This window comes from Fringilla coelebs (genome assembly GCF_963513975.1).
Source record: "Fringilla coelebs genome assembly, chromosome: 4".
In the NCBI taxonomy this organism is placed as follows: domain Eukaryota; kingdom Metazoa; phylum Chordata; class Aves; order Passeriformes; family Fringillidae; genus Fringilla; species Fringilla coelebs.
The window spans coordinates 1823849-1850510 of NC_140032.1; the positions used below are offsets into that span (position 1 = coordinate 1823849).

General features: G+C 58.3%; 1 protein-coding gene across 2 annotated transcripts; it reads left to right on the forward strand.

Annotated features, from left to right (window-relative positions):
- Nucleotides 1–2149: 2149 nt before the first annotated feature.
- Nucleotides 2150–26400, forward strand: VAX2 (ventral anterior homeobox 2; the record flags this gene model as incomplete). 2 transcript variants are annotated; one of them, XM_084204357.1, is made up of 4 exons in its annotated part: nucleotides 2150–2269; nucleotides 2693–2971; nucleotides 9453–9640; nucleotides 25866–26400. In XM_084204357.1, 3 exons carry the CDS (start codon nucleotides 2695–2697, stop codon nucleotides 26364–26366), a joined length of 966 nt encoding a protein of 321 aa, XP_084060483.1. In that variant the 3' UTR covers nucleotides 26367–26400. The 2 variants fall into 2 exon arrangements, with proteins under 2 accessions (XP_084060483.1, XP_084060482.1); XM_084204356.1 differs by lacking the exon at nucleotides 2150–2269 and having other exon boundaries at nucleotides 2665–2971.
- Nucleotides 26401–26662: the final 262 nt, after the last annotated feature.

Consider the following 26662-nt stretch of genomic DNA (forward strand, 5'->3'; position numbering starts at 1 on the left):
TTTAAATTAGGGTTATTTTTATAATGTTGTTGTTTTTTTGAGGATCTGGGAGCCCGCGGATCTCGTCGCTTCCCCTTCCCTGCAGCTCGCACCCGGTATTTCCCCGTTTTCCCCGTTTCCCCTTCTCCCGGAGCAAATTCCTTCCAGTTATTTTTCACGTTAATCGTGGGGATAACGGGAAAAAAAAACAACAAACTAAACAAACCAAAAATAAACCAACAGCAGGAAAGGAGCGGGAGCCGTGAGGAGGCGGCGGGGGCCGAGCGGGCACCGGCGGCTTAGCGGGCACCGGGGCGGCTTCTCCGCCGCTCGTTCCGCGGCCTCAGCCGCCGCTCGGGGCCGGGGCTCGGCGAAAGGAGGAATTTTCGTTCCAGCGGCTCCCGGGCGATCGCCGCCCTCCGTCTTCCCGGTGGGACCGGCCCGCAGCCTTTCCCCGCGGCCCCGGGGGGCTGAGGCCGCAGGGCGGGCTGGGTTTGGGGTAATTTTCCTCGTTTTCGTTAAAAATCGTTGGTTGGTGGCGCATCCACCACCGGGCCCGGTGGCGGGGCACGGCGGAGCCCGGCTGTCCGGCTGTCCGTCTGTCCGGCTGTGCGGCCCCGGCCCTGCCGCAGCCCCGGGAGCGGAGAAGCGGCCCCGGGGAACCGGGAACGGGGAGCGGGGAGCCGGGAACCGTTTCCGACCGCCAGCACCTTCCCCGGAGCGGCGGCTCCGTCCCCGCTCGCCCCTCCGGGCCCCGCAGAACCGGGGGTGCGGCCCGGGACCGCCGGCCTTGAGCAGGGCCCGTCCCCTGCGCTCTCCCCGCTCGGCCCTTTTCGTTCCCTTTATTTCCTTCCCCTTTCCGCCCTTTTGATTTCTTCCCTTTTACTCTCCTTATCCCTACAGTTTTAGTTCGCCTTTTAATTCTATTTTTTCCCTTCGGATTTGCTTTTTTCCCGCTGTTTTCCCCGCGCTGTTCCGGTTATTTCAGGGACGGGCCCAGGCCGCGGCAGGCTCGGACATCCAGCGGCCACTCCAGCCCAAGGCCTTGAACTCCCGGTGCCCGCCAGAGCCCGAACCGGGCACCTCCCGCCTCTACCGGGCTCTACCCGGTGCCCGGGCCGTACTCAGACGCCTGCGGATCCCCCAGCCCGGGGCCGTGCCCGGTACCGGGCCGTGGGTGCTGCGAAATCTCGGGGTTGCTTTTGCTTAAACTTAATTTATTTCTTTTTAATCCGCCGCCGTTAGAACCGTTCCGATTCGAGGCAGTACCGAGGAGGGGGGCGGCCTCCCCCGGGGAACCGCCGCCGCTTTTTCCGCCCGGTTTTGCCCCGACAGCGGCGGAACGGAGCCCCCCGAGGCGGGGGAGACCCCTGGGACACCGCCGCACACACCGGGTCCGGCACTCCCAGCTGGAAACCGGGAGCCGCCCCGCTCGGTGCCGGTGCCAGGGAGCGGCTGCGCCGGATCGGGGAATTTCGGGGCTCCCCCGCTGCTCCATCCCGGGGCGGCAGTGGGGTAACCCCGGTAGCAGCGGGAACTCTCCCGGTAGCAGCGGGGCAGCGCGGGGAAGCGCGACCGGAGCCCCCCGACCCCCGCCCGGCCCGGGGAGGGGCAGCGCCCTCCGGGGCCGGGGGTTTCTTTATTCGTTGCCACCTCTGTCCCGGCAGGGCGGGGGTCCCCAGGGCGAGCCCCCCGAGAAGGAACCGGGAACCGGAGCCGCCGCTGTCGGAGCCGGGCAGCGGCCGCCGAGGGGCTCTTTGTTTACCAATCGGTGTCACAGAACGGGAGGGCAGGAAATTGCGTCTGTACCGGGCCGTTAATTTAAAATCCGCTCTTTCCTCGCCCCCCGCTCGCCCCCAGCCGCTCCCGGCGCGGCGGGGGCTCGGCCGCCCGCTCCCCGCTGCCGGCTCCGGCGGCGGCCGCCGGGGGATGCGCAGCGGAGCGCGGCGGCGGGGGAGGGCCGGGCCGGAGGAATAAGGACCCGGCTTCTTCGCCGGTCCCACCCCCGGCCGCTTCCTCCGCAGCTCCCTCCCCTCGGCCTCCCTTTCCCCTCCCGCCCCCCCCTCCTCTCCCCACCACCCCCCTAAAATCTTCGCCCCCAATCTCCCGGTATTGATTTCCCCCGCACGCGAATCCCAAGCGCGGCGCGGCGAGCCCGGCCACCGCCGGCGGCTCTCCCGTCGCTCGCTCCCGCCGGTACCGGCACCGACAGCGGGACCCGCACCGGTACCGGCGCTCCATGGAAGGGCAGCGGCCGCGGCCGGAGCGCCTGAAGTTTGCCCGGAGCGAGGTGCCGCGGGAGGTGGAGCTGGGGAGGGGGCGCGGGGGGGGCTCGGCCGCCTGTCAAAGTTTGAAACTCCTTCTCCCCCCCAGCCTCGCACCCTCTCGGGACGCCCCGACGGGTCCCCCCCGCCGCCGGTACCACCCCCGGCCGGCGGGGCGGGGAGGGGGGCGCGCTTTAAATGCCGGGCCCCCGGTTGGGAGAGGGCGACAGGCGACAGGCGACGGCCCCCGGCGCTCCCCGGCCATGGGGGTGAGCCGGGGCGCCGAGCCCCGGGGGGGCCGGGGAGGGGCGGGGAGGGGAAGGGGTCTGCGGAGGGTGGGGGGGCGGGGGGGCTCCCTCCCATCCCCCCCGCCCAGCCTTGCCTCCTCTCTCCCTCTCCCCGTGTCTCTCTCTGCCTCCTGATGTTTGATCCCGCCGCGGCGCCCGCAGGGATGAGCGATGGAGGGGCCGAGCCCGGCGGGAGCCCCGTGCTGCTGGCCGAGCCCGCGGCCACCGGGCGGGCCCGGGAGAAGCTGCCGACCCGGGCGCAGCTGGAGAGCGCCCTGCGCGCCGGCGGCGGCGGCGGCAGCGGCGGAGCCGCCGGCGGCTTCAAGGACATCCCGGGAACGTCGGCGGTCAGCCCCGGCTCCTCCAAGCAGTGCGCCCCGGACACCGAGAGCCCGTCGGGGACCGGCGAGGCGGATTACTGCCGCCGCATCCTGGTGCGAGGTACGGGCACGCTCCCCGCTCCCGTCCCCGCTCCCCGCTTCCTCCGCCGGGGGTTCCCGCTCCGGGCACCGGGCATCCCCGGCACCGCTTCCAGCGCATCCCGGGCGCTTCCCGGCCGCGACCTCCGGCCTCCCGGCCCCGCCGCTCCTGCCCCGGCTCCGCTCCGCGCGGCACAGACCGGGCCCGCTGCCCCAACCCGGCTCCGCCGGCAGCGGGCTCGGAGCGGGGCCGTGCCCAGCGGGCGGCCGGGAGGGCTCCAGGGGAACGGCCCCGGGGTCACGGACCCGCCGGGCCGGCGGAGCCCCGCGGGGGACGCGCGGGCGGCGGGAGAGGGGGGACAGCATCGGCTCGGCGTTGGGAGCGATGTCGCAGGAGAAAAGCGTCACGGAGCGGCGGCGGGCGAGGGGGGGTTTATTTTTTTTTTCTTTCCCCTTTATAATGTCACCGGCTCGGCCCCGGCTGGGGTTCGGCGCTCTCCGGAGCCGCCGCGTCCCGCATCCCTCACCCCGCATCCCGCCCCGCCGCCCGCGCTCGGTCCCCGCCAGCCTGGGACTCGCCGGGACCGCTTCTGGCTTGTGGCGAACCCCGAGAAGTTTGGGGCGCCCTGGCGCGACTGTCGCAGGCGGGCGGGTCCCGAGCGCTCCGCGGCTCCGGGATCCCGGGGATGCTTCGCGTCCCCGCCGCTCCTCCGCCGCCGCCGGAGCCCGGAGCGGCTCGGCGGCCGCTCGGCGATCAGGGCCGAGGCCTCCCGGTGCCCAGCGCTCGGGCAGCGCGGCAGGGAGCGGAGCGGCGGCCGCGACCTCCGTCCTCACCGCCGCGGGGGCAGCCCGGACCGGAGCCGGGTCCCTGTCCCGTCGTTATCCCGGGCTGGGTCATCCCGCGAAAGCGCCCCGCCGCTCACCCAAGCCTCTCTCCCGGTTGTCGCGATAGGCGCCCTTCGCCGCCAGCCCGGCTGTCCCAGTCCGAACCGGGGACAGCGGCCGAGCAGCGGACAGCGCTCGGCGACGAGCCCCGGGGTCCCGCTCGTGCTGTCCCCGCGTCCCCGGGGGTCGCCGAGCGGGCCTGCCGCCGGTCCCGCCGGGGTCAGGCTGGGGTCAGGCCTCTCGTCCTCCGGTCTCAGCCCCACCGAGGCCGCCCCGACGGTGCCGGCATCAGGAGAGGGGCGGGGGTCGGTGCCCAAGGCCGGGGCAGGGTCTCCGCTCCCGCCGACCCCGGGGACCCTCACCGGGAGCGCCCGGTTTCACCATCTTGCTGCAGCCGCCACGGTGCGGACAAAATGGTGGCGGGGAGAAAACGCCGCAAATCACCGGGCTTGAGCCGAAATGCAGCGGGGGGAACGTGGCGGGGCCACCCGGGCTGCGGGGACACGGAGCCGCCGGTCCCCACCCGCCCCGGCCGCGGTCCCGCAGCCGGGCAGGGCCGGGGCCGAGCAGCGGCTGGGCCCGGGCAGAGCCTCCCGGTCGGTTTTGTGCTTAGCGGGAGGTTAAGATGTTCATTTTTATGTTTCAAAACAATTATTTTTTAATATTTTGAGTTTCGCTCTGGCTGCTTGCCCCGGGAATGGGCCCCCGCTCGTCCCGGCCTCGGCGAGGAGCGGCGGCCGAGGAGCTGCCGCCAGCCCCGGTGCAGCCCCGGTGCTCGCCCGCGGTGCTTTCGGTGAAGGCGGACGGTCCTGGTCAACCCCTCACATTGGTGGGGTCCTCTCGGGATCTCGGTCCGCTCGCCGGTCCCGCGGTACCGGGGATGGTCCGTGCGGGACGGAGCCTCCCGGTCACCTCCCGGTCGCCTCCCGGCCGTCCCCGTCTCGTCGGGGTGGCTCCCGGGATAAACGGGACAAAGAGGGACCTGGGCAGTCCCGGTGGCGGTCCCGGTGTCACCGCGGCCACTGCAGCTCCACGGGGCTGGGGACACGTCCCGGGATGCTCCCCCCGGTCACCTCCCTGTGCTGGGCCCGGTGGCCACAGAGCACGTGGCGGGACCCTGGTGGCGTTTGGTGCCACCATGGCCACCCCATGGCACTAAGGGGACATCCTGGGGACTGGCAGAGGGGTGTGCACCCCCAAAGGTCCCGGGAGCTGTGTTGGTGCAGGGACCCAGGTGGGCATGGGGTGTCCCTGTGCCAGACTGAGGTGTCCCTGTGCCAGCGTGGGGTGTCCCTGTCCCTGGGTGAGGTGTCCCTGTGCCAGCATGGGGTGTCCCTGTGCCAGGCTGAGGTGTCCCTGTGCCAGGGTGAGGTGTCCCTGTACCTGGGTGAGGTGTCCCTGTGCCAGGCTGAGGTGTCCCTGTACCTGGGTGAGGTGTCCCTGTGCCAGGGTGGGGTGTCCCTGTGCCAGGGTGGGGTGTCCCTGTACCTGGGTGAGGTGTCCCTGTGCCAGGGTGGGGTGTCCGTGTGCCAGGGTGGGGTGTCCCTGTGCCAGGCTGAGGTGTCCCTGTGCCAGGCTGAGGTGTCCCCGTGGATCTGGGTGCCCTCTGCTCCTTTGGGAGATTTCAATCCCAGCCCTGTCCTGGCTCCAGAGCCACCAGGAGTACCCCAGTCCCCAAGAGCAGGACGTGTCACCAGTGAGGCCCAAGGCTCCGGAACCCTCCAGGCCGGACCTGGGAATTTTTGGGCCTCCAGAAAGGGAAAAGGCTCTCAGGAGGCCATTCCAAAGGCCTGGATGGGGGGATGGCCTCCCAAAACCTCCACTGGGGAAGATCAGCAGGGTGGGATGAGGGGTTTGGTGTCCCCTGTGCCGAGCTGGCACCGCGGCCGTGCCCCTTTCCCTGCCGTCCCTCCGGAGCTGCTCCAGCTGCCGGGGAATGACAATAAATAATGCCGAGCTGGAGCCGAGGCCGCAGCTGCGAGCTCGGATCCGGCATCCCCGGCATTCCCGGCTGTTGTTGTGCCGTGGCCGTGGCGTGGGCACGGCCGTGGGCACGGGAGTGCGGACGTGGCCCGGGCGTCGTCACCGCCACGGCGCTTCCCACACAAAATGGTTCCCGGCGCTGATCCCGCCGGAAAAGCCGCTGATCCGCCTGCAGCCCCTTTCCTTCCCGGTGGCTCTGCGCCAGCCTGTGGGGTTTGGGGTGTGGGTCAGGTGTTGTCACCCCCTGTGCCACCCTGGGTGTCCCCAAGCCCTCGGGACTCCTTCGGTGCCGCGTTCCGGGATGTGCCTCGGCCGTGTCCCGCGGCTCCGCGGTGGGAAAGCGGCTCCGGGGTTGGGGTCCCTTTCACAAATTGGTGTTTGGTCCCCATTCCCAGTGCCGGATCCGCCGCCCTCATCCCAGCTCCTCTGTCCTCAGCCTGGCTCTGCCAACCCGATGGCAGCGCCGCCATTTCCATCCCAGTGCCGCCATTCCCATCCCAGTGCCGCCATTCCAATCCCAGTGCCGCCGCTCCCATCCCAGTGCCGCCATTCCAATCCCAGTGCCACCGTTCTGATCCCAGTGCCGCCATTCCCATCCCAGTGCCACTGTTCTGATCCCACTGCCACCGCTCCCATCCCAGTGCCGTCATTCCCATCCCAGTGCTGCCATTTCGATCCCAGTGCCACCGCTCCCATCCCAGTGCCGCCATTCCAATCCCAGTGACACCATTCCCATCCCAGTGCCGCCTTTCACATCCCAGTGCCACCATTCCAGTCCCAGTGCCACCGTTCCCATCCCAGTGCTACCGCTCCCATCCCAGTGCCGCCGCTCCCATCCCAGTGCCACCATTCCCATCCCAGTGCCACCATTCCAGTCCTGGGGCCACCGCTCCCATCCCAGTGCCACCGTTCCCATCCCAGTGCCACCATTCCCATCCCAGTGCCGCCATTCCAATCCCAGTGACACCATTCCAGTCCCAGCACCACCACTCCCATCCTAGTGCCACCGTTCCCATCCCAGTGCCACCATTCCCATCCCAGTGCCACCGTTCTGATCCCAGTGCCACCACTCCCATCCCAGTGCCACTCTTCCCGTCCCAGTGCCACCACTCCCATCCTAGCACCACCATTCCCATCCCAGTGCCACCATTCCCATCTCCACCACCCCCATCCCATCTCCATCCCCCCATTCCCAGCTTTTCCTCGCTGTTTTCCTCCTTCCTACCCCAGGAGTTTTGTAATCCCTTCCTGCCCAACCCAGCCGGAGGGAGGGAGCCCCACTGATTGACCTCCGACCGGGATCCGTCTGGAGCTGGGTCCAGCATCCCAAAATCAGGGCTTGGAGCCACTTCCTGCCTGGATTTTAACCCTCTGGAAAATCCCCTGGAGCCCTGCAGGGAGGGCTCACCCAAACCCAGTCGGAATTTGGGATCTGGGAAGATCTCAGCGGGCGATTCCCGAGGGTTGTTTGGATTTCTGGGAGCTGGGACAGCATTCCCGTGGATTTTTTTTTTTATGGAGTTTGTCTTTTCCTGGTGGGAAGTGAAGCCACGGAGGCTCCTCTGGAATGGCCACGAGCCCCTTCCCACACCCAAACCCTCAAACTTCTTTTTCCCTGGATATTCCCAGCCCCATAAAATCCACAGGCAGGAACAGCTCGGCACCCACGGCGCTTCCCAAACTCGTCCTTTAATAGGAAACCGCCCCAAAACAGGAGCTGAGCTTTCCAAGGAGTTATTCCAAGGAGATATCCCAAGGAGATATTCCAAGGAGATATCCCAAGGAGATATTCCAAGGAGATATTCCAAGGAGATATCCCAAGGAGATATTCCAAGGAGATATTCCAAGGAGATATTCCAAGGAGATATCCCAAGGAGATATTCCAAGGAAATATTCCAAGGAGATATTCCAAGGAGATATTCCAAGGAGATATCCCAAGGAGATATTCCAAGGAGATATTCCTCCAGCGTGGATAATTCTGGAGAGATGGGAATTGTCACAGAGAGGAATTTTTTCCGGTATTCCCAAGGAAGGACAGAAATCAAAAATTCTATGAAAATTACGTTTTAAAAAAATCTTTAATTCAAATTTTTCCTTGGCATCGATATCCTGTCTGCTCCTGGCTTTCCAAACTATTATTGCCAGGATTAAACACTCCATTTTCCCCCCAAAAAACCCTAATTCATGGAGATTTGTTGCCTTTCCCTGGGTATTTATAAACTCTCCACATTTGGGGCTGGAGGGAAAAACCAAGCCAGAGTTTAGCTCCAGATTGTGGGAATTCCATGGATAATCCACATCCAGCCACTCTTTGATTCCATTTATTTTCCATTCCACCCCCAATTTTGGGGTTTTTGGACTGATTCCTTTAGTTTTGCTTTTTTTTCCCTGGACCAATTCCTTCCAATTTGTTTTTTTCCCTGATGGATCTCCTTGTCCAAAATTATATAAAAATTATATTAAAATTACATTTAAAAATCTCTAATTCAAATTATTCCTGGACATAAATCTCCTGTTTGTTCCATGCTTTTCAAAGTATTATTCCCAGGATGAAACGCTCCATTTTCCCAACACTCGTTTACCACATTTTTTGATTTTTGGGCTGATTCCTTCCCTTTTTTTAAATCTGATGGATCTCCCCATCAAAAATTATATTAAAATTACAGAAAAAATAATCTTTAATTTGAATTCTTCCTTGCCATCAATCTCCTGTTTGCTCCTGGCTTTCCAAACTTTTCCCAGGATGAAATTCTCTGTTTTCCAAATGCTCGTTAACCGCATTTTTGGCTTTTTGGACCAATTCCTTCAGTTTTGTTTTTGTCCCTTATGGTTCTCCCCGTCAAAAATTATATAAAAATTACATTAAAAAAATCTTTAATTTGAATTCTTCCTTGACACAAATCTCCTGTTTGCTCCACGCTTTCCAAAGTATTCCCAGGATGAAACGCTCCATTTTCCCAATGCTCATTAATGGCATTTTTTAATTTTTCCACCGATTCCTTCAGTTTTGTTTTCCCTAACAGATCTCCCCATCAAAAATTATATCAAAATTACAGAAAAAATAATCTTTAATTCAAATTCTTCCCTGACACAAATTTCCTGTTTGCTCCACGGTTTCCAAACTATTCCCAGGATTAAACGCTCCATTTTCCCAACACTCATTTACCACAATTTTGGATTTTTGGACTGATTCCTTCACTTTTTTTTTTCCCTAACAGACCTCCCCATCAAAAATTAGATTAAAATTACATTAAAATAATCTTTAATTCTAATTCTTCCTGGCCATCAATATCCTGTTTGCTCCACACTTTCCAAACTATTCCCCGGATGAAACATTCCATTTTCCCAACACTCGTTCACCACATTTTTGGATTTTTGGACCGATTCCTTCAGTTTTGTTTTCCCTGACAGATCTCCCCATCAAAAATTTTGCAAAAATTACATTTAAAAAAATCTTTAATTCAAATTCTTCCTTGGCCTTAACCTCCTGTTTGCTCCACGCTTTCCAAACCATTCCCAGGATGAAACGCTCCATTTTCCCAACGCTCGTTCACCGCATTTTGGAATTTTTTGACCGATTCCTTCACTTTTTTGGGGTTTTTTTTCCCTGACAGCTTTCCCTGTTCTCCCCACAGATGCCAAAGGGACGATCCGTGAGATCGTGCTGCCCAAGGGGCTGGACCTGGACCGGCCCAAGCGCACGCGGACGTCCTTCACGGCGGAGCAGCTCTACCGCCTGGAGCTGGAGTTCCAGCGCTGCCAGTACGTGGTGGGCCGCGAGCGGACCGAGCTAGCGCGGCAGCTCAACCTCTCCGAGACCCAGGTGAGACCCGCGGGGCGTCCCCGGGCTCGGGGACACCGCGGTGGCCGTGTCCCCGCGCCGTCGGGAGGGAGGCGGCGGCGGGATGCGCGCGGCGTTCCCGGCGGTTTTCCTCCGTCGCGTCCTCGGAGCGGTTGGGACGCGGTTGGGGACAACCCTGAGGGGTCTTTGGGGACCCCCCGAGCTGGGGGTGTCGCCTCAAATGTCCAGGGAAGGGTCAAGGAGAGGTTGGAGAGGGATTGGAGCAGCCTGGAAAAGGGGAGGCGGTTCTGGATGAGCTTTGAGGTCGTTTCCCGCCCAACCTGTTCCATGATCCCGGGAAAAGCGGGGAGAGGATGGAGCAGGGGGTGACAGCGGTGACCCGAGGTGGGGGTTGGGGTGTGGGGGGGCTGCTCCCGCTTTTCCTGCGCCCCAAATCCAGCAGTCCGGGAATTAGGCCTGGATCTCTTTTCCGTCGCCTTCCTTGGATGGTGGAATAGGGATTTTCCTGGTTTTCCTGGGCTGGGGAGAACGGGGAGCATGGATGGGGTGAGCTCTGAGGTTGGTGCCTCTGATGGGGTCGTGATGGCTTTGGCTTAGAAATTTATTATTAAATAGCAATCATATTTAATTAAATAATGTTAATAATGGTATTTATGTACTACTAATAATATTAGAATAATTATAAATATTCTGCCCCGTCCACCCCTCCCCTGCTGGGTCTGGCAATGGCATTTGTACAGGAAATAATTCCAGTTTTTCCAACCCTTTTTTATGGAACAAACCCATCCCAGCTGTGGGCAGCCAGGCCCTGGCTCCTGGGGGGGAGGATCTGGGGGGATCCTGCTGCTGGCTGAGGGGGAAATCGGCATTCCAGGAATTTTTTGGTGGTAGGATAGGGGGATTTGGGTGAGGAGGAGGATTTGGGGTGGGATTCAGCTGTGCTGGGGTCGGGAGAAAAGCGGCCTCGTGTTCCCTGTTCCCGAGGTCCCAGTGTCACCTCCACGGTGCCAGGAGGGTCACAGGTGGCCTTGGCTGTGTCACTCTGTGGGAACAGCTTTGTCCCCTTCTGAGGGCTTCCCTTTTCCTGGAATTCCTCTTCTTGGGGTCCCTCTTCCCGGGATCTTTCCTCCCAAGTGCCCAGTGTCACCTCCACGGAGCTGGGAGGGTCACGGGTGGCCTTGGCCGTGTCACTCTGTGGGAACAGCTTTGTCCCCTGGTGAGGGGTCCCTTTCCTCAGTGTCCCTCTTCCTGAGGTCCCTTTTCCTGGGATCCCTCTTCTTGGGGTCCCTCTTCCCGGGATTTCTCCTCCCAAGGTTCCAGTGTCACCTCCATGGAGCCAGGAGGGTCACAGGTGACCATGTCACCCTGTGGGAACAGCTTTGTCCCCTGGAGAGGGTCCCTTTCCCCAGTGTCCCTCTTCCTGAGGTCCCTTTTCCTGGGATCCCTCTTCCTAGTGTTCCTCTTCCCGGGATTTCCCTTCCCAAGGTCCCAGTGTCACCCCCATGGAGCTGGCACTGTCACAGGTGGCCTGGCCGTGTCACACTGCAGGGACAGCTTTGTCCCCTGCCAGGGTCCCTTCCTCAAGGTCCCTCTTGCCGCTGTCCCAGTGTCCCCTCCCCAGATCCACGGGGAGCTGTGCAAAGCGGGAGCAGAGGATTCCAGGGAGCGGGAACTGCACAGCAATTCCCTTTTCCCGGGATTCCTCCTCCTGGGGTCCTGGTGTCACCTCCACAGAGCCAGGAGGGACAGGTGACAAGGGACAAGCTGTGTGTCCCTGGCATGGGATCCTTCTTCCCAAATCCCTCCTCTCAGGATCCCCCTTCCCAGGATCCCTCTTCCCACATCCTCCTTCCCAAATCCCCCTTCCCAAATCCCCCTTCCCAAATTCCCCTTCCCACATCCCCCTTCCCAAATCCCTTTTCCCAAATCCCAAATCTCCCTTCCCCTATCCCCCTTCCCATATCCCTCTTCCCAAATCCCCCTTCCCAAATGCCGCTTCCCAAATCCCTTTTCCCAAATCCCTCTTCTCAAGATCCCCCTTCCCAGGATCCCTCTTCCCACATCCCCCTTCCCAAATCCCCCTTCCCAGGATCCCTTTTCCCACATCCCCCTTCCTAAATTCCCCTTCCTAAATGCCTCTTCACAAATTCCCCTTCCCACATCCCCCTTTTAAAATAGCTCTTCCCAGGATCCCACTTCCCAAATCCTCCCTCCCAAATTCCTTTTCCCAAATCCCAAATCCCAAATCCCTCTTCCCAAATCCTCCTTCCCAAATCTCTTTTCTCAAATTCCTCTTCCCAAACCCCACTTTCCAGGCTCCCTCTTCCCAAATCCCCCTTCCCAAATTCCTCTTCCCAGATCCCAAATCTCCCATCCCAAATTCTTTTTCCCAGGTTCCCCCTTCCCACGTCCCTCTACCCCAATCCCCCTTCCCCTATCCTGCTTCCCCAATCCCCCTTCCCAAATCAAATCTCCCTTCCCCAATCCCACTTCCCACATCCCCTTCCCAAATCCCAAATCCCAAATCTCCCTTCCCAAATTCTTCTTCCCAGGATCCCCCTTCCCATATCCCCCTTCCCAAATCCCAAATCTCCCTTCCACATCCCCCTTCCCAAATCCCAAATCCCCCTTTCCCAGTCCCTCTTCCCACATCCCCCTTCCCAAATCCCCCTTCCCAAATCCCAAATCCCAAATCCCAAATCTCCCTTCCCACATCCCCCTTCCCAAATCCCAAATCTCCCTTTCCCGGTCCCTCTTCCCACATCCCCCTTCCCAAATCCCTCTTCCCAAATCCCAAATCTCCCTTCCCCAATCCCCCTTCCCACATCCCCCTTCCCAAATCCCAAATCCCCCTTTCCCCAATCCCCCTTCCCAAATCCCAAATCCCCCTTTCCCAGTCCCTCTTCCCACATCCCCCTTCCCAAATCCCAAATCCCAAATCCCCCTTCCCACATCCCCTTCCCCAATCCCCCTTCCCCAATCCCCCTTCCCAAATCCCACATCCCCTTCCCCAATCCCCCTTCCCCAATCCCAAATCCCCCTTCCCCAATCCCCCTTCCCAAATCCCAAATCCCCCTTCCCACATCCCCTTCCCAAATCCCTCCTCCCAAACCCTACATCCCCTTCCCCAATCCCACATCCCCCTTCCCCAATCCCCCTTCCCAAACCCCACATCCCCTTCCCCAATCCCCCATCCAGGCTCTCTCCGTGGTCTCGGCGTTTGTCCCCCGGGCCCGGAGGACGTGCCCAGCAGGGTGCCAGGGCTGGCAGGTCACGGCCTTTCCCTGGGGATGAAATTCCCATCTTTTCCCGCTGCTCCGGAGCCTCCATCCCTGGGTGAGAAAATTCCCTCCCCGTGGGCCGGGCGCTGTCGCTTCTCCTCCGCTCTCCCCCTTCCCTCCTTCATCCCTGTCTCCTTAAATTCCCTTCCCTGCTTTTCACACCCTTTTTCCTCCCCTGCAGCCAATTCCCAGTTTCCAGAACCTTCCTGGCTCCCCGATTTTTCCCAGCCACCCAGAATTCCCGAATTCCTCCCCTCCCTCTCTCTGGCAATGGTTTCACACTTGGGCGTCCCCTTTTCCCTCATTCCTGGTTTTTCACGGCCAGGATGTTTCCCTCGGGAATTCCAAGAGCTTTAAACCGACTTTTCCAAGCCCCCTGTGGGTCTGGAAGGTGCTGATCCCACCTGGATGTGACCTGGAGAGGGAAAAGTCACCACCAGCCCCTCCCGTCCCCACCCAGCTCCTCCAAACCGAGACGAATCCGGCTCTTGCAGCAATCCCAGGATTTTGGCTGCCTCTGGTGATCCATTCCCAGAACAGCTCCCAGAATTTATGGAATTTTAGCGGTGGATCCCAATCAACAGCATCTCCTGGCTCTTTAATTTTTTTTTGGGACACGGGACAGATCTTTTCCCGCCCCTCCCTGGGCTGGATTTTAATTCCAAGACAAATTCTTGGAATTAAATCTTGAATTCCAAGGCAGCTGCTCCTGACTTTTCCCTGTGGATGTGACGGGAGCCCCGAAGGGAAGGGGGCCACCAGGGCTGGGATGTTTTTTTGTGTTTGGGAAGGGAGGGGGAAGGAAGGATGATTCATCCTGGTGAGGAGGGAATGTGACGAGATGGGAAGAGACACGGTGTGATCGCAGCTGGAATGCTGCAGCGCTCCCGGGAGCGGGGCTGGGATCCTGCAGAAATCCTGCTGGAAATAGGAAAAACAAAAAAAAAAAAAGGGATTTGGGGTCTGGTTTTACTTTGCTGGCAGCGGTTTGGCAGAGTTGGAGGCAGGATGGGTTGGGGAGAGCGGGATTTGGGATTTTTTGGCTCTGAGTCGTGCTCCAGGAGTGGGGGATCGGGCTGGGAGAGAGGGAATCACCGGGAGGAGAGGAAGGATCAGGCAGTGAGAGGGGAATCACCCAAAAAAGATGGGAATGAGCCAGGAGTGAGGGTGGGATCATCCAGGAGAAACGGGAATCTCCTGGAAGTGAGGGTGAATCATTCAGAGAGAGCTGGGATTGCTCAAGGGAGAGGGAAAATCGCTCAGGAAAAAGGGGGATCACACAGAAAAGATGGGAATCCCCTGGAAGTGAGGATGGGATCACCCAGAAATTATGGGATCACCCAGAAATTATGGGAATCCCCTGGGAGTGAGGATGGGATCACCCAGAAATTATGGGAATCCCCTGGGAGTGAGGATGGGATCACCCAGAAATTATGGGAATCACCTAGAAAAGATGGGAATCACCCAGAAAAAACGGGAATCACCCAGGAGGTAGATGGGATCACCTAGAAATTATGGGATCACCCAGAAATTATGGGAATCAACTGGAAGAGAGGGTGGAATCACCCAGAAATTATGGGAATCACCCAGAAAAGACGGGAATCACCTAGGAGGTAGAATGGGATCACCTAGAAAATAGGGGATCACCTAGAAATTATGGGAATCACCTGGAAGTGAGGGTGGGATCACCCAGAAAAGATGGGAAGCACCCAGAAATTATGGGAATCACTGAGGAATGAGGATGGGATGACCCAGAAATTATGGGATCACCTGGAAGAGAGGGTGGGATCATCTAAGGAAAGCAGGGATCACCCAGGAAAGATGGGAATCACCCAAGGGAGAGGAAGGATCAGCCAGGGAAGAGGGGAATCACCCAGACAAGATGGGAATCACCCAGGAATGATGAGAATCACCCAGGAATGATGGGAATGACCTGGAAGTGAGGATGGGAATCACCCAGAAAAGATGGGAATCAACCAGAAATTATGGGAATCACCCAGAAATGATGGGAATCACCTGGAAGTGAGGATGGGAATCACCCAGGAATGATGGGATCACCCAAAAATTATGGGAATCACCCAGGAATGATGGGAATCACCCAGGAATGATGGGATCACCCAGGAATGATGGGAATCACCTGGAAGTGAGGATGGGAATCACCCAGGAATGATGGGATCACCCAAAAATTATGGGAATCACCCAGGAATGATGGGAATCACCTGCAAGTGAGGGTGGGATCCCCCAGGGGAGAGGAGGGATCTGCCAGGAGCGCAGGAGGGAATTTTGGAGCCAAAGCTCCTTCCACCCATCCAGGGAATTCCTCTTCCCGCCCAGGATCCACGTCCCCACTCCGCCTCCCGGTGCTTTTCCTAATTAACCCACGGATGTGATTAACATTCAATGAGTTTAATTAACCTGGGGAATGTTCCCATTGGAGGATATTTCCCTGGAGAGGCTGAGGCGAGCTCTGAGCTCCTCGGGATGAGCTGGGAAGCGGCAGGAGCATCCCAAACCCATCCCAAACCCCCAGGGCAGCTTGTATCCATGGATCCGGCTTTTTCCAGGAAAACCTGAAGGGAAAAGTGCCTCTTGCCAGTGTTATTATGGGATGGAAAATCCCAGGAGGAGGAGGCAAAAAGGGGAGAGTGGAGGGGGTGGAATTCCCATAAATCCCTCGTGGGATGGGATTGATGGAACAGAATTGGGATGGGAAGGAACTGGGATGATTTGGGATGGGATGGATGGATGGATGGATGGATGGATGGATGGATGGATGGATGGATGATGGATGGATGGATGGATGGATGGATGGATGGATGGATGGATGGATGGATGGAAGGATGGATGGATGAATGATGGATGGATGGATGGATGATGGATGGATAGGGATGGATGGATGGATGGATGGATGGATGGATGGATGGATGGATGGATGGATGGATGGAGGGATGGAACAGAATTGGGATGGGATGGGATTGGGATGAATTGGGATGAAATGGGGTGGGATAAAATGAGATGGGGAGGAAATGCAATGGGATGGGATGGGATGGGATGGGATGGGATGGGATGGGATGGGATGGGATGGGATGGGATGGGATGGGATGGGATGGGATGGGATGGGATGGATGAAGGGATTTGCTCTCGGGGTCAGGAGTTCAGTGCCAGGCTCAGGTTCAAGTGGCCCTGGTGTTTTCCAGCCCTCCTGAAGGCCAGGACAGGGAGGTGACACCCGGGATGAGGGACAGTCCCAAATCGTGCCAGGGAAGGTTTAGCTTGGATTTTTGGGAAAATTCCTACATGGAAAAGGATTTCCAACTGGGCAGGGGTGGATCCCAATTCCTGGGGGATTTACCAGCCCTGTGGATGTGGCACTTGGGAACATGGTGGTGGCCTTGGCAGTGCTGGGAGGAGTGGATGGATTCAGGAGTCTCCAAGGGTTTTTCCAACCTAAATGATCCCATCATTCCATGATTTCTGCCTGCCTGGCTCCTGCCAAATCCATGGGATTCTCCAGGTGTCCCCATGGGCTCCATCCAGACCTTCCTGGGGACAACTCCTGGGCCACCCTACAACTCCATCCTTACCCATAGGCCCGCATTCCCCCAGAGCATCCCGGGATTCCCAGCACGGAGCAAAACATCTGGGAAAGGCTGAGGAGGGCCGGGAAGGTCTATTTATAGCCTGGCAATTAAGAGGAGGCCGTTAAAAATTAATCACCTCGGCTCGTTAACGGCTCCCGGTCCCCGCAGGGACAGGACAAGGGGACAGGGGCTGGGGCTGCCACAGGTTTTGCTCTCCTGGGAAAACAAAAAAAGCAGGAAAGATGAGGTTGGGAAGATCTGGGAGCCCCAAAACCCCGGTGATCCCCATTTCCCTCTGGTCTGGGACACGGTGGAAGGGACAGGATCCCCACCAGGGGATTTTGGAACTTCCAAAGGGCAGGGTTGGGATATTAGGAAGGAATTCCTGGCTGGGCTGGAATTCCCAGATTTGCTGGGGCTGCCCCTGGATCCCTGGCAGTGCCCAAGGCCCGGTTGGATCCACCTGGGATAGTGGGAGGTGTCCCTGCCCTTGGAAGAAAAGCTTTAAGGTCCTTCCCAACCCAAACTTGTTGGGAATTCTGGGATTCAGTGGTACTTTCCTGAGGGGCCTCCATCCGTCCTTCCATCCTTCCTTCCATCCTTCCTTCCATCCTTCCTTCCATCCTTCCTTCCATCCCTCCCTCCATCCCTTCTGCCGGAGCTTTTTTGGGATGGGGTGAACTCTCCCACCCTGTTTTCCTGGAGGACTTTCCAGGAGGGATCTGGGCTATTCCAGAGGATCTGGGAACTGCATCCTGGCAGCTGCCAAATCCTTGGGAATAGGCGACCACAGGGAACATCAGCCTGAACGATCCCACATTTAACGGGATCGGGTCACGCCGGGATGCTGAAAGCACCCGGAAAGGAGGGAGATCCCAAATCCTGCTACCCACCGGAGATTCCCGGGATTTGGGCACCTCCAGCGGCTGCTGGATCCCATTCCCACATCCCAGCCTGCGTCAGAGCGCGTTCCTGGAGCACACCCAGCTCACGTGGCCCCGCTAATCCCGGCCCCTCCTGGGACGATAAAGCCGGGCCTAAGTGGGGACACCACGGTGGCAGGGCCGGGCCGGCTCAGCCCCCAGAGATTCCCGAATTCCGGCATCGGGACCCCAAAAACCTGGCTGCAGGGATGGATTCTGGATTTTGGGGAGTGTTCCTAAAAAGGGGAGCGGGAAACTGGGGTCTGCTGTGGGATGGAGGAGTTGGATATTTGGGATCCCAAAATATCCGGGTGCTTCCAGAATCCTCCGAGCATGGAGTGAAATGATTGATGGGGGAAAAAATTGGGAGTAATTCGCTGAGATTTGTGTCATTAAGGATTTACAATGCCCTCCCCCCCCAGAAAATAAAGTCCCAGGATTTCAGAATTCCTGATGGAAAGTTGATTCCCGATAAAGCCGAACTGGGTGTTCCCAGAGCAACCCCAGCATCCTCCAAGTGGATGTAATTTAAATGTTTTCCTGAAAAAATGGTGGGATTTGGGTTTGGTGATGGTTTTCATGAGCTTTGGGGCTGATCCCGATGCTGGGGCTGGAATTCCCACCCACGGGTCCCATCCAGACCCTCGGGATTTCATGGAGGGTGTGCCTGCCAGGGTGGTGTCCCCACCCATCCCAGCTCTTCCCAAAACCCCAAAAATGGGGGAATTCCCCTCCAGCTTCGCAGGCATCTCCAAATTTTCCATTTCCAAAAGGCACCAGAGCACCCGCGAGGTTCCCTGGCTGCAATATCCAGAATTCCCAATATCCAAATATTCCCAAGCCGAAATTCCCAGAATTTTGGAGCAGGAGCCGGACACGGGCCTGGCTGCTGGCTGGAATTTTGGATCAGTAGTGGGAGAGAGGCCGTGCTGGGAATGGGCTCCCGGATGAGGGACAGGGACAATTCCCACCGCGCCAGCGGCTGGAAGCGCGTTCCCAAAGGCCGTGGCGGAGGGTGCGGAATGGTTGGCACAGCGGGATGAGCTGGAATGGCAGCCGAGGGATGAATCCATCCACTCGGAACAGGGAGAGGCGAGAGGCTCACGGAGCCGCCGTTACGAACCCGCGGGTTCGGGCGGCGATCCCGACGGATTGCACAGCGCCGGGATCCAGGATCCGAGCCCCAGCGGGGCTGGAGAGAGGAGAACGAGGAGGGAAAAGGAGGAAAAGGAGGAAAGGGAGGAAAGGGAGGAGGAGGAAGGTGGCGCAGGATGATGGCGGAGCGCAGGCTCCCAACGAGCGTCAGCTGCCGGCGGTCGGGAGCTAATCCCGGCCAATTCCCGCTCGGCAGCCAGGAATAGCGCGGGATGGAGGAGCCGGGGGCCACACGTGTGCCAGGAGCGCGTGACGGAGCCGGGGTCAGCGCCGGGGCAGGGCCGCCCAAAACAAACACCGCGAAAAACCCCAAACACGGCCCCGGCCCCGGAGCCGCCCAGCGGGGTCGGGGTTGACTTGGGTGGATAAACACTGGGAGAACACATTCCCATTTTGGGAATGCAGGAATGCCAAGTGTGTGGTGTTGGTATTCCCGGGATCTGCCTGGGTTGGGGGTTTGGGATCTCAGTCAGGAGCGATTCCCACCACGGCTCAGCCCCAGTGCGGCGGGAAGCAGCGGATGAGGATGGGTAACGGGAACTGTAATGGGAGGAGGAAAATTCCGGTGCTGTCTGTGTGGTGCTTTGGGATGCTGGGATAGATGGATGGAGGGATGGATGGATGGATGACGGATGGATGGATGGATGGATGGACGGATGGACAATGGATGGGGTCAGCGCCGGGGCAGGGCCGCCCAAAACAAACACCACTAAAAACCCCAAACACGGCCCCGGCCCTTGAGCCGCCCAGCGGGGTCGGGATTGACTTGGGTGGATAAACACTGGGAGAACGCGCTGTGGTGTTTTTTGGGAATGTGGGAATGCCAGAGTGTGCGGTGTTGGTATTCCCAGGATCTGCCTGGGTTGGGGGTTTGGGATCTCAGTCAGGAGCGATTCCCACCACGGCTCGGCCCCAGTGCAGCAGGAAGCAGCGGATGAGGATGGGTAACGGGAACTGTAATGGGAGGAGGAAAATTCCGGTGCTGTCTGTGTGGTGCTTTGGGATGCTGGGATGGATGGATGGATGGATGGATGGATGGATGGATGGACGGATGGACAATGGATGGGGTGTATGCCAGGGCAGGGCAGCCCAAAACAAACACCGCTAAAAACCCCAAACACGGCCTCGGCCCCGGAGCCGCGCAGCGGGGTCGGGGTTGACTTGGGTGGATAAACGCTGGGAGAACACACTCCGTTTTGGGAATGCAGGAATGCCGAGTGTGCGGTGTTGGTATTCCCAGGATCTGCCTGGGTTGGGGGTTTGGGATCTCAGTCAGGAGCGATTCCCACCACGGCTCAGCCCCAGTGCGGCGGGAAGCAGCGGATGAGGATGGGTAACGGGAACTGTAATGGGAGGAGGAAAATTCCGGTGCCGTGTGTGTGGTGCTTTGGGATGCTGGGATGGATGGATGGATGGATGGATGGATGGATGGATGGATGGATGGATGGATGGATGGATGATGGATGGATGGATGGATGGATGGATGGATGGATGGATGGATGGATGGATGGATGATGGATGGATAGGGATGGATGGATGGATGGATGGATAGGGATGGATGGATGGATGATGGATGGATGATGGATGGATAGGGATGGATGGAGGGATGGATGGAGGGATGGATGGATGGATGGGTGGAGGGATGGATGGATGGCAGTTACTGGACTGAAAGTGTGCACAAATCCCCGGATCGCTGAGATCCGTGGAATGACGAGCTCCCCCCTTTTGCCTTCCCAGATAAGGGGTTTCCATCAGGATTCCCTTCTTGGGAATAATTCTGTTTGTGGCTCTGAGGTGTTCGGGGAAGGGCAGGGATGGGAACAGCGGCCCCGCACCTCTGGAGAAGGAATCCCGGGATACGGCGCTCTCCGCCATCACGGCACAGGATCCCAGGGATCCAACCCCTCATGTGCTCCATCCCCGGGATTCCAGGGATCCAACCCCTCCTGGGCTCCATCCCGGGGATCCCAGGGATCCAACCCCTCCTGGGCTCCATCCCGGGGATCCCAGGGATCCAACCCCTCGTGAGCTCCATCCCGGGGATCCCAGGGATCCAACCCCTCGTGGGCTCCATCCCGGGGATCCCAGGGATCCAACCCCTCATGGGCTCCATCCCAGGGATTCCAGGGATCCAACCCCTCATGGGCTCCATCCCGGGGATCCCAGGGATCCAACCCCTCCTGGGCTCCATCCCAGGGATTCCAGGGATCCAACCCCTCGTGAGCTCCATCCCAGGGATTCCAGGGATCCAACCCCTCGTGGGCTCCATCTCTTGGATCCCAGGGATCCAACCCCTCGTGAGCTCCATCCCAGGGATTCCAGGGATCCAACCCCTCATGGGCTCCATCTCTTGGATCCCAGGGATCCAACCCCTCGTGGGCTCCATCCCGGGGATCCCAGGGATCCAACCCCTCATGGGCTCCATCCCAGGGATTCCAGGGATCCAACCCCTCGTGAGCTCCATCCCGGGGATTCCAGGGATCCAACCCCTTGGGGCTTCATGCCAGTGCCGACAGCCGTGGAAAACCAGGGTGGAGCCAACATTGTGGGTTCTGGATGATTCCGCAGGCTCTGGATAACGCCGTGTTCCCGTTTTTATTCCCGTCTTCACGTGCTGCTCCCCACACCCTGCCGGGAATCTGGGAATTGGGATTCCGGGATCAGAACTCCCCGGAGCGCCGGGCTGCGGCATTCCGAGCGTGGTGACATTTGGGATGGCATTCCAGGTGCCAGGAGCAGGGGAGGGGACACAGCCCTGCCTTCCTGGAGTCAGAGAGATGAATCCCTGGAGAAAGGAGGAGAAATCCAGGGGGATCTCGGGGACTCATCCGGTCATGGAATAGGAAGTGGGAATTGAAAATAAATAAAATAAAATAAAATAAAATAAAATAAAATAAAATAAAATAAAATAAAATAAAATAAAATAAAATAAAATATAAAATAATAAAATTAGACTAACATTATAAAATAAAAATAAAAACCAATAAAATGATAACAAAAAATTTAAAGCAAAATATGAAATATAATAAAGTATAACATATAACAAATAAAATATTGATTATAAAATATGAAATATGAAATATGAAATATGAAATATAAAATATGAAATCTAAAATATAAATTATAAAATATAAAATATAAAATATAAAATATAAAATATAAAATATAAAATATAAAATATAAAATATAAAATATAATGAAAGTAAATTGGCTAAGGGAGAAAGAATAGAATGGAATAAAAAATGGGAAAATAAAATGGAATAGAATAAAGCAAAAGAAAATACAGTAGCAGAAAACAAAATAAATAGAAGAGAATTCTAAAAATTTGATAGGAGACAAGGGAGTGAAATAATAACATAAAATTAAATTAAATTATATTTTTTTAAATCAATTTTAAAAATCAATTAAAATTAAATTTTACAAATAAAAATAATGATAAAATAATTTTAAAATGAAGGAAAAACATCAATATCACAATATATAAACATATAATCGAAAATAAAATATAATACATCATATAAAATGCATAATACATTATAATTACATTAAATACATGATATACTATATATGTACACATGAATTATATATTAGTAAGCTGTATTGTATAGGTATAAGCTTTATTTTATAGCTATCAATAATAGCTATTACTATAACTATAAATTAATATAAAATATCTCAACAATAGAATCTTTAATATACAGCAGAAAATAAAATTAATAAAAATATAAAGATGTAATTCAATATAATATAGAATACATAAAGACGTAATTAAATATATTTAATTAAATTAAATTAAACAATAATTATATATTTATATGCAATAAAATAATGTGTATATAAAAATGTGTGTGTATAATTTCCCATTTTTATTCTCTTTCCCAAGTATAAATATTAAATTATTTTTATTGATTTATTATTTAATATAAATAATACATCATTATTATTATTTAATATTTTGCACTATTTTGTAGCTCTCCACAGACACTTTCCCAGCCTTTTGGGGTCTCCGAGCCGCAATTCCTTTTTCCCATATTCCCATTTCCTTTGTGGATTGGGAGAACTGGGAATGTTCCCCTGGAAAAAGGAAAAATCCAGGGAATTCTGAGAGTCCCTGGAGGGGCTCCAGGAGAGCTGGAGAGGGACTGGGGACAAGGGACAGAGGGACAGGAGCCAGGGAATGGCTGCCACTGGGAAAGGGGAGATTGGGCTGGGATCTTGGCAAGGAATTGCTGGCTGGGCTGGAATTCCCAGATTTGCTGTGGCTGCCCCTGGATCCCTGGCATGGCTGGATTTGGATCCCCCTGGGACAGTGGGATTTAGGAGCAGCCCTGGTTTGGGGTTCAGGGGTGGGGTTGGAGTTCCAAACCTGATCCATGGGCTCGTCGTGCCCGCCCTCCAGGGTCAGATCTCACTGAGGGATTTTCCTGAATTCCTGCTCCTCCTGAATTGCTGGATGGGGAATATTTGGTGTGAGAGTTCTGGGAGTGCCCATCCTGTACGGGTTCACGCCGGATCTTCGTTAGGGTGGTGCTAATTAGATGGGTTTGGGGCCGCCTGGGTCTTCTTGTACCCCAACACTGTGGGTTTGGGATCTGCAATTCCCAGGATTCGGCTGCTCCGGGGGATGGGACAATTCTGTGTCAGGTCACCGTGTCTGGGGACGTGGGACTGTACCCAAAACCACCCCAGCAGTCAGCACAGAGTGACCAGTGGGGTCACTGGGATGGGGACACAGCTCTGGGGTCAGTGGGACAGGGACACCACCTTTGGGGACAGGCGTTGTTCCCAAAACCATCCCAGTGGTCAGCATGGGGTGACCAGCGGGGTCAGTGGCATGGGGACACCACTCTGGGGTCACTGGGATGGGGACACCAGCCCTGGGATCAGTGGGACAGGGTCACCACTCTGGGGTCAGTGACCTGGGGACACCACCCTGGGGTCACTGGGATGGGGACACCACTCCTGGGGACAGGCATTGTTCCCAAAACCACCCCAGTGGTCAGCACGGGGTGACCAGTGGGATCAGTGGGATGGGGACACAGGTCTGGGATCAGGGGGACAGGGTCACCACTCTGGGGTCAGTGACATGGGGACACAGCTCTGGTGTCAGTGGGACAGGGACACCACTCTGGGGTCAGTGACATGGGGACAATGCTCTGGGGTCACTGGGATGGGGACACCAGCCCCAGTGGTCAGCACAGAGTGACCAGTGGGGTCACTGGGATGGGGACACAGCTCTGGGGTCAGTGGGATGGGGACACCACCTCTGGGGACAGGCATTGTTCCCAAAACCACCCCAGTGGTCAGCACAGAGTGACCAGGGGGGTCAGTGGCATGGGGACACCACTCTGGGGTCACTGGGATGGGGACACCACCCCTGGGTCAGTGGGATGGGGACACCAGCCCCAGTGGTCAGCACGGAGTGACCAAGGGGTCAGTGGCATGGGGACACCACTGTGGGGTCACTGGGATGGGGATGCAGCTCTGGGTCAGTGGCACGGTGACACAGCCCTGGGACGAGTGGCATGGGGACACCACTCTGGGGTCAGTGCCATGGGGACACCATCCCTGGGGACGCGGCTGTGCCCGGTGGCAGTGAGTGCCTCCGTGTCCCCGTGCGGGTGTCGCGGATGTCCCCGAGGGGAGGCGCGGGCCGGCAGTGCCCGGCGGTGGCGGGAGGCGATGTCCCCGCGGTGTCCCCGCGGTGTCCCCGCGGTGTCCCCGGTGTCCCCCGGTTCCCGCGGCTCCCACGCTCCGCTCCTTTGTGCCGTGTCACCGCGGGCCTGCCGTGTCCCCGAGGAGCCGCCGGTGACACCGGGAGGAGCCCGGCGCCGCTGGCCCCGCGGCTCGGGGTCCCTCCCGCTCGTCCCCGCCGCGCTCTAACCCGAGTGTCTCCCCACCCGTGTCCTTCCCTCCCCCGTGTCCGTCTGTCCGTCCCTCCCGCCTCTCTCTGTCTCTCTCTCTGCCTCTCCTGCCCCTCTGCTCTGCCAGGGAGGGAGGGAACTCCCGAGGGGGCGTTCAGGGGGTCTGCGGTGGGCAGGGGCGGTTTTGGGGTGCGGGGATCCCGCGGGGCTCAGCCCGGATTCCCTCCTGACCTCGGTCGGGGTGCGGGTGTCCCCAGCTGGGTCTGTACCCAGCAATCCAAGGCCACCAGAAGCCACCCTGTCCCCTCAGGTGTCACCCTGCGCCCCGGCCAGGGCAGGGTTGGCAGTCGGGGACGGGAATTTGGGGTTGAGGAGAATCCAGCCCGTCCCTGTCAGCATTCCCGGGAAAAGCAGCGCAGGGAGAGCCGAGCACGGCGCGGGGGTGGGGTGGGGGGGGGTCAGACACGAGCTCTGGGCTCCTTCCCGGGGCTCCCGTCCCCAAGGTCCCATCCCTGGGATCCCATCCCTGGGTCCCATCCCTGGGTCCCATCCCTGGCTGCTGTCCCTGGGGTCCTTGGGGTCCCGTCCCTGGGGTCCCATCCATGGGGACCCACCCCAGGCTCCTAACCCTGGAATCCCATCCCTGAAATCCATTCCTGGGGTCCTGTCCCGAGTCCCATCCCCGGGGTGCCATCCCTGGGGTGCCATCCCTGGGGTGCCATCCATGGGGACCCATCCCCAGGCTCCCAATCCTGTGCTCCTGTTTGGATTCCCATCCCTGGGATCTCATTCCTGGGGTCCCAGTCCCGGGCTCCTGTTCTGATTCCCATCCCTGAAATCCCATTCCTGGGGTCCCATTCCTGGGGTCCCATTCCTGGGGTCCCATTCCTGAGGTCCCATTCCTGGGGTTCCCTTCCAGAGGTCCCATCCATGGGGACCCATCCCGGGGCTCCCAACCCTGGGATCCCATCCTTGGGGTTCCATCCTTGGGGTTCCATCTTGGAGTTCCATCCTTGGGATCCCATCCTTGGGGTTCCATCCTTGGGATCCCATCCTTGGGGTTCCATCCTTGGGGTTCCATCCTTGGGGTTCCATCCCGCAGATCCCAACCCTGGGTTCCTGTCCCGAGTCCCATTCCTGGGCTGCCATTCCTGGGGTCCCATCGCGGTGCTCTCCTCCCCGGGGTGCCCCCCGCAGGCTCGGGCCCCTCTCCCCTCTCGGGCCCCGCAGGAATTCTCCCTTTCCCTGGGAGCGGCCGGATCCCGGGCGGGCGGACCTCGCTTGGCCGTTTATTCTAATCCATCTCTCTCTTTCTCTCTCTCTCTCGCATCTCTCGCTCTCTCCTGGCTCTCGCCTCTCTCTCCCCGGCCCCCCCCCGCGCTCTCTTTCCGTCCGTGCCCTCCTGTCCCCCCCCCCTCCCCACCCCAAACCCCCCTCCCCAGGTCAAGGTGTGGTTCCAGAACCGCCGCACGAAGCAGAAGAAGGACCAGAGCAGGGACTCTGAGAAACGCTCCTCCAGCACCTCCGAGTCCTTCGCCACCTGCAACATCCTGCGGCTGCTGGAGCAAGGCCGCCTCCTGTCCGTGCCGGCCCCCCCGAGCCTCCTGTCCCCCCCTTCCAACCCGGTGCCGGTGCCCAGCCCCGCCGCCAGCCTGGCCCCGCCGGGCCCCGCGTCCCCGCCGGGGCTGGGCGGCGGCAGCAGCCCCCCGGCGCCGCCGCCTTTCGGCCTGCACGTCCCGTCCCTCGCCGCGTCCTCCTCATCCTCCTCATCCTCGTCGTCGTCGCCGCGGCTGCCGGGGAGGCCGCTGTGTTTCGGGGGGCCGCTGCTGGGCAGCCTGCACGACCTGCCCGGTTCGTACCCGCCCGGAGCGTCCGCGTTCGAGCCTTACACGCGGCTGGAGAGGAAGGACAATTCTATACCCAGCAAGAAGCCGAGCCCTTAAGAAAAAAACAAAACAAAACCCAAAAAAACCCCCCAAGCCCCCCCAAAAAAACAGTGTCAAAAAGTGTCACCTCCCCCCCCCCCGCCACCCCAAGCCCAGATCGTCCCCTCACCCCTCTCCGACCTGGGAATTCCCGCCGGGAATGTGCGCCCCGGGAATGGCGGCTCCCCCCGGGCCGCTGGATGTCACCAGGGTTGGGCTGGTGGCACTCCGAGGTGTCGCTGTCACCAAAGCGCCGCTCCAGGTATGGGCGGGAGGGGACGGGAGCAGCGGGGATGGCGCTGGCCCGGGTGTCT